The following is a 12,178-nucleotide window of genomic DNA, read 5'->3' as shown; positions in this document are numbered from 1 at the left end:
ATTTCAGAGACATTGTTCCGTGTAATTGCAGGCTATTCTTTGGGTGCTCAAATCATTATTTTTTAAATTAAAACAAATGTGACGTCGGTCCATACCAGTCACAGAGTTAAGTCGGCTAATTGACGCAGTGAAATGCATATCAAAACAAGGACGCAAACCACAAGCATCCGTATAGCTAACGTTATGTCATTCGTTGTGATTCCTTACTAGCGAAACATGAAAGGACTTTTAAATTAGGACACGATAAAAAAATATATATATATAAAAAAAAAAAACCTTCCTCTGCAGTTAGTTGGCAAATTGTTGACCGCCTTGACAGAATAATTCATAATATATGTTATTCCTTCTAGCTATTTATCAATTTCAAAATAACTTCCGTGATATTTGAATGACTACGGCAACTCAGTAGGGACAGACATGCGTTTTCACTTTCGTTAACAATTCCATTTTGCTTTGTTTTTGTTTCTTTACCAAATTGTGATAAAATATATATTTAAAAAAATGTCTGCTCTAATTATTACCCTTGATGTTTACTGCGGACATTTTGCTTTTCTTTCTGCATGACTTGGCATGAGCAAACATTTAGCTCACAGCAGCCTGTTTGTTTAGTGTTTTGATCAGATCGCAAACTAACAAAAGCTGTTTATATTTTTAACATTTTATTCCAGCTTCCACATGAAATCTGAGATACCACATATGGTATTTGTGCTGCAAGTTATATTCTTACATTTACTTTGTAACAGTGTCAACATTCCAAAGAACACAGACACAATATGTTGGAGCCTTATCAGAAATACAACCATTTCAGAGAGAAGAAACCACATTTGATTACCATTTAATATTAAGCCACATTGTTTATTCAGTAGTGTCTCCCATAACATACAACACTGCTTTTGTAACACTAAGTTGCCATCAGTATCCTGTGCTTATATTCGTGACTACTACTTCATCATGCCACTTAGAAAACATCCTTTGTCTCAAACAGTAAAAAAAAATAATAACTTTCAGAATGGAAGGCACTTCAAAGGCTTAAAACATTTGTGAATATACATCAATATACTTGAACTAACATATTATTTCTAATATGTAATATATATAAATATATAAATTATAGTACAGACATTATACAGATGCACCACTGACTTAAAGGTAGTCAGCGAAATTATGTTGCACAAGCAGCACTGCAGAGATTTCAATGAGCAAGATTTCGCTCAGTCACAGATACAGTATTTGCACATGTGCATGGGTTTCCTTCACCGCACGCTCTTACAATGTGGCAGCCACGGGACCAGAACAGCGGAGAAGTTTGGCCTCGCGCTCTAACGCTCTTAGTTGTGGAAATTGACCCACTATGCCGTTTTACTTTATGCATCTACATAATTTAGCTGAGTCTACCTTTAAAATAGTCAGGACTAAAGGTAACAATTTTTTTTTTTTTTTTTTTTTTTTTTTTAAATGGGGAGATTGTGTTACATGTGATAAATGGCAAAAACACTGTTCCAAGTCCAAGGAAAGTCTTACTGTAAGTACCTTTATTCAATAATTACGTACCATGAGAAAAACACATCAACCCAGTGATCATAGAAGTAATTTTTTTGGGGAAGAGGAACATTGTTCTATAGACATTCATAATTCTTTACAGATGCTAAAGAGGGGGAACAGATAAGTAATAAGGTACACCATGTCCTGTTCACTGAGACTACATCACAAATAGCACCCTAGTCCCTATTTAGTGCACTGCTTTTGACCAGGGCTCTAGGGTGCCATTTGGGAAAGCGCCCTGGACTTTCGAGTCTGACAGATTTTCAGTCAAAGTTGAAACGGATATTACAGAGAAGTCCGGTGTCCCATCTGTGGCTAGAGTAAATCACTGTACTAAAGTCAACTGAAAAGAGTTCAGCGCATAGGACTGTTCATTAGCATTAGTTCCCCATATCTAGCAAGTCATCATTTAAAAGCTGCAGATAAATGAAAATCAGCTTTTATATCATAAATTGGTCAGAAAAGTTTTGCAGGTTTGTTTATAAAACACCCAAGTCTTAACATAGCATTGTGATCAGAGGAGAAAATTCATGGACCTAATAGTGAAACCTACTGAAAAGGTTCCTCTATATTTTGGGTAACAGAAACACAGAGTACATATAGCAGTGGAGGCTGCTGAGGGAGAATGGCCAGAACGGAGTAAATGGAATCAAACACCTGGAAACCAGGTGTTTCATACATTACCATGAGCCTGTTCTCCCCAATTAAGGTGCCACCAACCTCCTGTGATATAATGCACTCCTCAAAGCACGTGTCAAACTCATTCCACGGAGGGCTAAGTGTCTGCGGGTTCACTCCTCCCTTGTACTTGATTACGTTGTCTAGGTCTTGAGAAGAAAAAACAAAAACCCAGACACTAGGCCCGCCGTGGAATGAGTTTGACACCCCTGCCCATAAGAGTAGCATTTAAAATCAGTGTTTCTTAACTCCAGGCCTCGAGTACCTCCAACAGTACACGTTGTTGTAGCCCCAGACAAACTCACCTGATTCAACTAAATCAGGCCCTCAAATTGAATCAGGCAAGTTTGTCAGGGACTACAACAAAAATGTGTACTGTTGGGGACTGGAGTTGGTAAACACTGCTTTATATCAGTAATGTTTTACTAGGAATGTCCTTTGCTTTGGCCAGATGACATTGGGTAGTTATGGAATCCTGTAATTCATTTCACACAATGACAAGAAAAATAGCATAATAACAAAAAAATGTTTTTTCATCCAAGTTAAATTGGAGACCAGATTGCTTTGAGACTAGAAACATTACATAACCTCAACATGAAAAACATAAGTTAATGAAAAAAAACAACTTTGGACATGCTATGAAAAAATCAAAAATAGAATAACTATAGGACAATTATATTCTGTCATTTTTATTTCAGTGACCTTTAAAAAAGTTGTTTTTCCTTCCTCTACAGTTAGAAAGTAGTCCATGACAATCTATGAATATGTTTCACGTTCTCACATGACAAGGAAATTCTCCAACCGTTCTAATGATCCAAAACATGAAACATTTACAATAGCCCTGTTTGGCCTCATTAAGGAAAAGTATATATTTGCTATATGAAAAAGCTCCTTGAAACACTTCCTCATTCAATACCATCATGCGAGGAGGACACTGCTGTATGAGATGTTTTGTATGCATCCCAAATGACACCCTATATGGTGCACAGATACTGGTTAAAAGTAGTAAGTACACTAGAGGGCATAGGGTGCCATTTGGGACACGTCTTTATGTTGCTCCAGAGGTTTCTCCTCATAGTGACGGTGGTTGTTTCAGGCATAGAACTCCTTGGTGGGGGCTTTCTGATAGGCTGAGCTAGGGGCCTTGCGTTCTCCAAGGACGTAGCTCCCCTCATCCTTCTTCCTCATCCTGTAGACCAGGAGGAGGATGAGGAAGATGGCGAACAGCAAACCTATAACCCCGCCAGCTATCACCGCTTGGGGGGGGGGGGGGGGGGGGGGGAGAAGAGAAGAACCACGTCAGAAGATGCTTATTGATCAATAATTCAATACAAGTGATTGGTGTTGACAACCTTGCTAGAAGATGGTGTTAATAACAGTCAAATCAGATATGATAGACCTCTACCAGATTGTGTGTGGGGCAAGGTAATTACCCCAACCCGATTAATGATACGATTGCTATGTGTGTGTCACCAAGCGCTAAGATGAATGCACTAATTGTAGGTCGCTGGATAAGACAGTCTGCTAAATGACTAAAATGCAAAGTAAATGTAACCCCATTACCTTCTGTTAACGTGGATGAACAATAAAGAGGGAACTATGATTGCTTTGTACCAAATGTTTGGCAACAACTCACATTGAGAAATGAATGGGAAAAAGCACCCAGATAGCTGCAGTCTAGTGCATCAAAGTTAAGATCAATGGACTAATCAAATGAGACGGAGCCGACTGAGGAGTCACAATTATACTCTTCATTCATAACATCCTTTCATTGTAAAACAATCCCGAAGTGTTGTTGGTTGCTTGACTCAGTCTCCTTCCCTCTGCTATCAAATGCCAAGACAAAGAGTCTGTTTTTATTGATTCTGAAAGCAAAGTCTAGAGTTACCCAATTTAAGACAGAGGCCATGTTTCAGATCCAATCTCTGATAGTGGGCTGTATTGAAAAATGATCTCTTCAATTGGAACTGATAGATTTCAGATGACCGTTTTGATGAATCATTATCGTAGTGTGTATCGCTTTTTTGTGTGATGTTTAACATATGTTGTCTGATATTTTATTGCTTTCATTATGCTCAGGTCTCATTGGAAAAAGAGAGATGTTAATGTCAATACGATCTCCTGAATACATAAACCAGTACATACCTGCTAGGACCTCTGTCCTCTGGAATAGGTTTTCGGAGTGTACATCGTAGGGTGTGTCTGCCTCGTACAGCAACACGGAAGCACCGGTGGTGCTGGGAGGAGCTTCACTACTGATTACAGTCTCCTCTGTCACGTCCAGAGACCGTTCAGGGACCTGGGTCTGACACACAGACAGAGGGAGAAAGAGAGATTTAGATTTTCACAGCAACTATAAAACCATAAGGATACTATTAAGTCCTTGCCATGCCAGCAGTGCGAGGCGAAATGAAACAATCACACCACCGGCTCAAAAGCCCACACTAAAGTCAGTTAAAAAGAGAGGCATACCTCTGTTTCAGTCTCAGTTTCTGTCTCAGCTATTTCTGTGCTCAGGTCAGTGACTGTAAACATCTCCACGGCGGTTGAAAGTTCTGGTAGAGAGTCCTGGGTTGGCTCTGCTTCAGGAGCGGCGAACACCCTTTTCACTTTGACTCGCTCAGTGACCTCACCGATAGCTGAGGAGGAAAATAATCTAAAATGTATTGACCCCAAAGAGAAATCTGGTTCGCAGGCAGGGCTAACATGATAAACAACAAATCACAACAATGCCAGTGCTAATGGATTCACTACTAATGATAGAGGCCCTTTTCATAATGAGTCGACCAATAACGTCACACAACCCCTGTCATACTGACTCAGAAATAGACTGCAAGCCAGATCTGTTTGGGTGTTCTTGTACAGTACATTATACAGTCTATGGTTCAGTATCACTTCAGGTTAGGGTATATGAAATAATGACTCATTCAGTATTGAACGTCTCTACATGACATGTGCTGGGTAATTAACATTGTCTTGGTTGACTGCATGTGAAACATCTGTGCTTTCACCGCCTCCGTAGGTCCATTGTGATCCTGCAGTACCAGTGTGCCCTAGTAGTCTAAACAAAGTCAAACATTTTCTGTGCACCGTCTAGGACCGTCGTAGAGCCTGTACAATTATAGCTTTACATGCAGCTAAAACGCTTAACATTGCATTATCAGGTTGCTATGTAAATGAGGAAACAAGGGTGAAATATTTTAGAAGAAGGTAACCATTGCTTACTCATATCACCGGACCCTGAGCCAGAGTTGTAACCGTCGTCGTCTACGGAGTCTCCTGATTGGTCATCCAGGTACAGGTAATCCGACTGGGCCGAGATCTGTGAATGGAGAACAAGAGATGAAGGAAAAAGTGTCTCCACCATATAAACTGAATTCTACAGGTACCCACATGCTATTTAGGCAATAAGGCCTGAGGGGTGTGGGATATGTCCAATATGCCACAGCTATGCACGCTGCAACGCAGAATACAGCCTAGATACAGCCCATAGCATGTTGCCCATATACCACAAACCCGCAAAATGCCTTATTGCTATTATGAAATAGTTCCACATAAATAGAACAGTAAACAAGAGCCTTTGCATCATACCCATAGTAAATTGTCTGATATACCTCAGCTTACCTCTGTTTCAGAGGGGTTGGGTTAAATGCAGAAGACTCATTTCAGTTGTACATCTGACTAGGTATCCCCCTTGATCAGCATCCAGGACCCATAATACTACTCAATAACTGATCACATGACAAACTATTCCCAGTGTAGATTTCATGCCCTTAAGATTATACAAACACTTTTCACTGTGGAGGATATCCATGCTGTTTATTTTATACAGGCATTAGAAGCGCAAGAGCAAAACAAATGTGAAAGAACCATGCTAAGAAAATCAGGACAAATATTTTGGGAGACATTTTTATTAATCTCACAGTTCCCTGGGAAACAAACAAATTAACAGAAGCAGGCATCTCATGAGCCTCCCCATTACCTGAAATACCACTTAGAAGCTATGAAGGCCTGGGTCAAATCTTCCCATTTTCTGAAGCAGAAACCAAAGACAATGTATCAGTCTTCATGTAATTCCTCTGCATGTGGAGAGCAGGTTAAAACAGGAAGGTGTCATTGTCTGACTGGCTCATCCAATCCCAAGGCAAAGTGTTATTGTGAACAGAAGAATGAATAAACAGAAAGTACTTTTTAGGGCAGGAGGCTGCTCTCAGAGCAGATAGAAGCATGTAGTCTGACTCTCTAAACCCGGGATCCTTCTAGTCATCCCTCCCAACAGCCTGCACTCCTTTAGATCTCTGGCCCACCACAGTAGCCTGGTGGCCACCTCTTCAACTAGCCTGTCAGGGCTCATGGAAATCACCATTCACAGCCACTGACGCTCACCAAGACGTGTGATGTTTCCACACAATTGTGTTTCCCAAAATCCCCACAAAAGCAATACATCTGACAAAAGGTACTAAGGATGCACCCTCTGTGTGCGCGCGCACGCACACACGTCGAGGTCTGCCTTTTTGCTCCGCTGATGAATGTTGACACTAAGGAGCCTGGTTCAATTTTCAGGCCTTTGTTCGTGAAGGAGAGAGGGGGGGGGGGGGGTGACAGACAGGGGTGATGTAAGAAAAAGGAAGGACTCTTGCTTCAAAGGAAGCAGAGCCTAGTACACAATAAGAGGACAAGTCATTTCAGACTCACTGAAGGAGACAGATGCTTCAAAGAGCACAACAATGGCTCTGGCTGAAAGGAGGGAATACCCAGCTAGATGGAAGCCAAAGGAAAGGTCTCTGACTGGGATCACTGAGGGAAACAGTTCGAAACCACTAACGCATATCAACCTCTGACTAACATTTCCTTTTGGAAATAATTGTCATCTGTACAAAAACACATCTTTGGTATGCCATTGTGTTGTGCTCCAGTGGTCTTTCAAACTGTCACACAGTGAATCATCTTTTGTTTGCTATGCAACATGCTATAGAGAACGCAGCAGGCAGAACATAAGACAGAAGAAGTGATGATCAAAGTAATCCAGGAAAACAATGTATATAAGGGCTCCCATGTCAACTAATGTTAGAAGACCACAGTGCTAGTTAACGGTGTTAGTACACATTATCCATAACCGTGGTATTCAAACGAGGCTGCAATGAAAACTAAATGGGACTGCGTTGGCATCAAAATCCAGTGTAAGCTACGTTTCTATTCAAGCGTTGATTGACATGGTAATGGCCCAATAGTATTGGAGAAAAGATCAAACAAACAGACCCCTCTGACACTGTACGTTCCATTGTGACATGTCAACGCTCAGTGGTGACTAATCCTAGAAGACCACATGTACAGTATGGTATGACTGGAGTCACGAGTGACTGATACCTACTGTACACTATGGTATGACTGGAGTCATGAATGACTGATATGTACTGTACACTACTTCCGTTTGCCAGCCATGAAAACACTTCCCAGTATTTAAAAGTATTTGACCCAGATATACTCAGCTGATTTAGCCTCTGAAGCAGTCAAGTGTTATGAAAAATGTTAAGTTGACCCCAAACATCCAATAGAGATAACATTGTGAGAACAATGGAGACTCTCAGGGTCAGCCGGTGACCATACAGTAGTAGTCTAGTCAGTGTGAATACCCAGCCACTGCATCATGAAGTACAACATCAGTAGTAGTCTAGTCAGTGTGAATACCCAGCCACTGCATCATGAAGTACAACATCAGTAGTAGTCTAGTCAGTGTGAATACCCAGCCACTGCATCATGAAGTACAACATCAGTAGTAGTCTAGTCAGTGTGAATACCCAGCCACTGCATCATGAAGTACAACATCAATACAGACTCCCAGACGTTAAACAGCCCTGATCATTTCCTCCAATGCCCTTTGTTGTTCAGGATTAGTCAGGATTGTCAGGCTCTGTTTTCCAGAGGCCGATGTGAACAGACGAGAGTATGCTATATGATTAGTCTCTGAACAACATTTTTGCACCTAGCCCACACGTAGCATACATGCCTTGACAAAATACACTGTTCAAGATGTGCGGATCAATTACTTTCCCATCTTATGAATAGAACGGACTATCTAAAGAAGTGGTTTATGGGGGTTTCAACAGCATCATATGGGGCTGCCTCAACTCTTCAGAGAGGGAGAGCCAAGAGGCGATGAGAGAACGATGTTTGCAGCAGTACGATGTGGTGGTGAATAATATCTCTCATTCCAAAACAAACTGCTGTCAGACATATGAAGGTGAGCCTCACATTCCTGGGCCAAAGTAGCAGCACAAGTGAGGTATTGTGCAGGGAGCTGAGGAGCTCAAGACTGGGCTTTCAGGCTGTGCCAAGTCTACAACTGAAAAGGAAATACTCCCTCTTCTCTCCCTCTGCTCACTAGCTAGCTCCTTCCAAACAGCCCAGTCAGCCAGCCACTACTAAAGGTTTGAATCATTTAAGGTGTTGTTGTTAGTGGCTATCACAGCAACATGCTGGGGACATGTCAGCTAATCATGTCACCCTCCTCCTCCACAGGTATAGTTGTCAGCTGTAATGATGGGAAGAGAGAACCTGCCAAGATATGACCAACACTGGAATTATGGGGCTTTTAAAAAACATTCCAGGCAGATCTAGGATGACTACCTGATATGAATGTAATCTCAACATGAAAAACATTGGATTCCCTTTGAAAGTCGTCCTCCATGCCCTGAAGGCCTGGCTGTGTTGTTTCTCAGCATACCCCTGTCGGACAGCCAGAGGAAAACAGGACGTTCTCTGCTGATTACATTCACACATTAAATAACAACCAACGCTACTGGCAACACTGCCCATATATATCGTCTGTCAGAATCACCCAATGACAGCAACCAAACAGGTCTACCAAGACAATAACCCAGCATGTGGACCAACCGTACAGGAGCTCTAGTAACCAGCTTCCTTCCACAGTACTGGGAAGCAGCACAGATGTGGGTTACAATATTAACCCACATCTGCTGAGGGCTCAGCTTCATGCAGGGCACAGCAGCTCTAGGCTACATCCCAAATGGCTCTCTATTCTTTATTTAGTGCACTACTTTTGATGGGCCCTGGTCAAAAGTAGTGCACTACATTAGGGAACAGGGTGCCATTTGGGATGGAGACCTTGCCGATGTAGTAGCTGTCCAACCAGCTGCTGACATTCGCAGCCCCTCAGGAGTACACAGGAAGAGCATTAACTACTAGACGGTGCCAGCGCTCCACCAGAACTGCTGCAGAGACTAACAGGATAAACACAGCCCATTCAGACCAGAGGTATGTCTGGTATTCTTCACACGATTCAATAAACACAGGTGTGGTACTAGGGCTATGAGGCTGGGATATTCTACTGGCCTGAGTCTTCTTGGAGGGGGGCGGAGAGCGGACTACTGGAATCAGACATTCTGGGAATATTTGTTTTATTGACTGTACCTGAATGGCGGAACTAGATCTAGTGTATGTTATGAAATTATATCAGAGTGTGACAACCAAATTATGGTGAGATTACATGTGCTAGTTTCAGAGTGCACAAAATATGAATTTGTCAAGTGTGGTCTTTCAGAGAGACGTTACCACTACTCGTCAGAGCTTCTTATACCCCAAGCCTCTCTCACTGCTGTCTATGCCTTGGGACAGGTCATCATTTTAAAATAGGAAATGTGTTAAGTTATACTTAACTGTATAAATGAAGATTAAATAAAGACATTAACTTTGGTCCTTGGGCATAATTGAACACTACAGTAGTGCAAGTATGAAGTAGTTTACTGTGGTGTGGGACCCTGTGTGAGCTGGGTCTGCGTTGCAGGATTTAGGCAGTAACTCTCTGGAATGACCACTTCATGTCCAGCACATATTAAAAAGGAAAACATCTTAACACAATACTTTGCAATAGAGAAGACTAATCTAGGAAACTTTCAGAGGTAAGAGTTAATTTAAGAGTTCGGAACAGAAAATCTAACAATCATTTGTAACAAAATCCATTATTTTCTGCCTCCGTTTTCCATCCAGGTAATCATGGTTTGAGACTGTCATATTCCAGGGATTACCAGAGCCAAGGGGACAGGGGACATGAGTGGGAGTTTCAGGAGTAGCCAAGGAAAAGCAAAGTTCAGTTGTGCAAAATATAGCTAATGTAAAGCAGATATATTGAGAAATTCCTTGCATCTTTCTGTTAATGCCAGAGTAAAACAGCTGACAGCAAATGAGTCTGCACATGAAATCACTTCAAAAGACCGGATTACTAAGCAATTACTGTCTAAATTCAGGCTCAATGATAATTATAGTTTCACAAGTTCTTAAACTGTACCCCAGGCTTGGTCAGACAGAGAAGCTATGGATCTGTCTGCGTCTGTGGTATTCGTTGACGTGATGTCACCACACACACAGCTTTAAGGCCTCTACACTGTTTACGTGCATGTTCATAGGTGGAGTCATGAGGGGCCCAGACACTCACTCTCGCGATGACATTTAAAAACTTCTGTATCACGTGTAATTGCCCGTTTACAAATACTAGCTAGCTACACGTCCGGTGTTATGCTTGTAACTCTACTTTAAGGATTAGAAATATAATTTGTTTAAAATATATATATATATATATCTCTCTTAACACTCCAGATACAAAAGTACTTTCAGGGTTTAACTAGCTACAAAAGCAAACATGTCTGCCTCCAAATTAGAAGAGCTTGAACTGCTCTTACTAGTGGTTTGTTTTTATTTCTCTCGAGGGAGAAAATGGCATGTAGGTCCACTGATCACTACAAGAGGGGACAATTGAGAATACATGTCAATGCTTTGCATAGGTCAGACTAGAGACAAGGGAAGACATGTTCAGTACTTTTGGATGTTTTTGGCAATTGGCAGCACACAGCAAAAGCCTTTGCCATCATCAGCGAAGCTTGCCAGGCTATCTGGCATGTCTCAAAGGCAGATTTTGTTGCTTATCCGTCAGTAGCAAAATGTGCCGAAATCACCTGATAATTCCAACGATCCCAAAACTCTCAGTTGTGTAGGAGCAGTCGAAGGGAAACATATTCAGATCCGAGCTCCAGCAAACTCTGGTAACGAGTCCTACAACTACAAGGGATATTTCACAATAGTCCGGTTGACAGTCCGCAATGCAAAGTACCTCTTCACCATGGTCGACGTGGGCGCATTTGGTCGGGAGGGAGATGCGGACCAGCTGCCGACACCAAGGCCAGAGTGCTTGCCGATGATCCAAACACTGAGCCCATATTCCCGCTGAAGGTCAACATGACGCGACCATATCCAGGTAAAATGCTGTAAATCTATATGACTTGTAATATTACCATGTGAAAATCATACCAATGTGAATAGAAGTAATGACATGCCTCACATAAGTGCTCTGGCATCCCAGTAGGAGGATGGGGGCCTATGTCCCAAGTATAAACTAGTCGTTACAGTACACATCTGATACCCTTCATGTTCCTGTTCGACACTAATGACATGCCTCTTTATGCAAAGGTTCTTCAGGCCTTGATGATGCCAAGAAGATCGACAACTACAGTGACTCAAGAGCCAGAAGAATTAGTCCTGAAGCATGAGACAGACCGCTGGCCCATACACCACACCTGGGTTAGAACAAAGAGCAACTAGATCATGAACTTGCATCAGTACCAAATGAGAGCAGACATCTGAGCACCTGAGAGAGTTATCATTCTAAAAGAATGTCATGTGGACAGACTATTTTATTAACACAGATTACTATAAAACAGCAGACACACTGAGTGGACAAAACAGTAAGAACACCTGCTCTTTCCACGACAGACTGACCAGGTCACGCTCCCTCTGGATAAAGAAAAGGATCCCAAATGTACTGTTGAAATTCTTTGACATGCTTAGCAGTGTTCCATAAAAACACAGAAAATCCTCAGCAGAGAAAGAAAAATCCCCAGTGTCGAAAGATCAACACAGGCTCCATGAGAAACTTCCCTCCCTTAAA

General features: G+C 41.8%; 1 protein-coding gene across 1 annotated transcript in view; it reads right to left on the bottom strand.

Moving 5' to 3' along the window:
* Nucleotides 1-834: 834 nt before the first annotated feature.
* Nucleotides 835-12,178, bottom strand: part of LOC129837655 (syndecan-2-like) — a 16,911-nt gene continuing 5,567 nt past the window's right edge. The window contains exons 2-5 of the mRNA XM_055903988.1: nt 5,446-5,542; nt 4,693-4,859; nt 4,366-4,525; nt 835-3,476 (exon numbers count right to left, since the gene is read on the bottom strand). Coding sequence (XP_055759963.1) covers nt 3,313-3,476; nt 4,366-4,525; nt 4,693-4,859; nt 5,446-5,542 — 588 coding nt within the window. The 3' untranslated portion in view covers nt 835-3,312. The remainder of the gene's footprint in view (nt 3,477-4,365; nt 4,526-4,692; nt 4,860-5,445; nt 5,543-12,178) is intronic.

Source organism: Salvelinus fontinalis, chromosome 38 (assembly GCF_029448725.1).
Source record: "Salvelinus fontinalis isolate EN_2023a chromosome 38, ASM2944872v1, whole genome shotgun sequence".
NCBI lineage: Eukaryota > Metazoa > Chordata > Actinopteri > Salmoniformes > Salmonidae > Salvelinus > Salvelinus fontinalis.
This window is presented reverse-complemented; position numbering and strand designations above follow the sequence as displayed.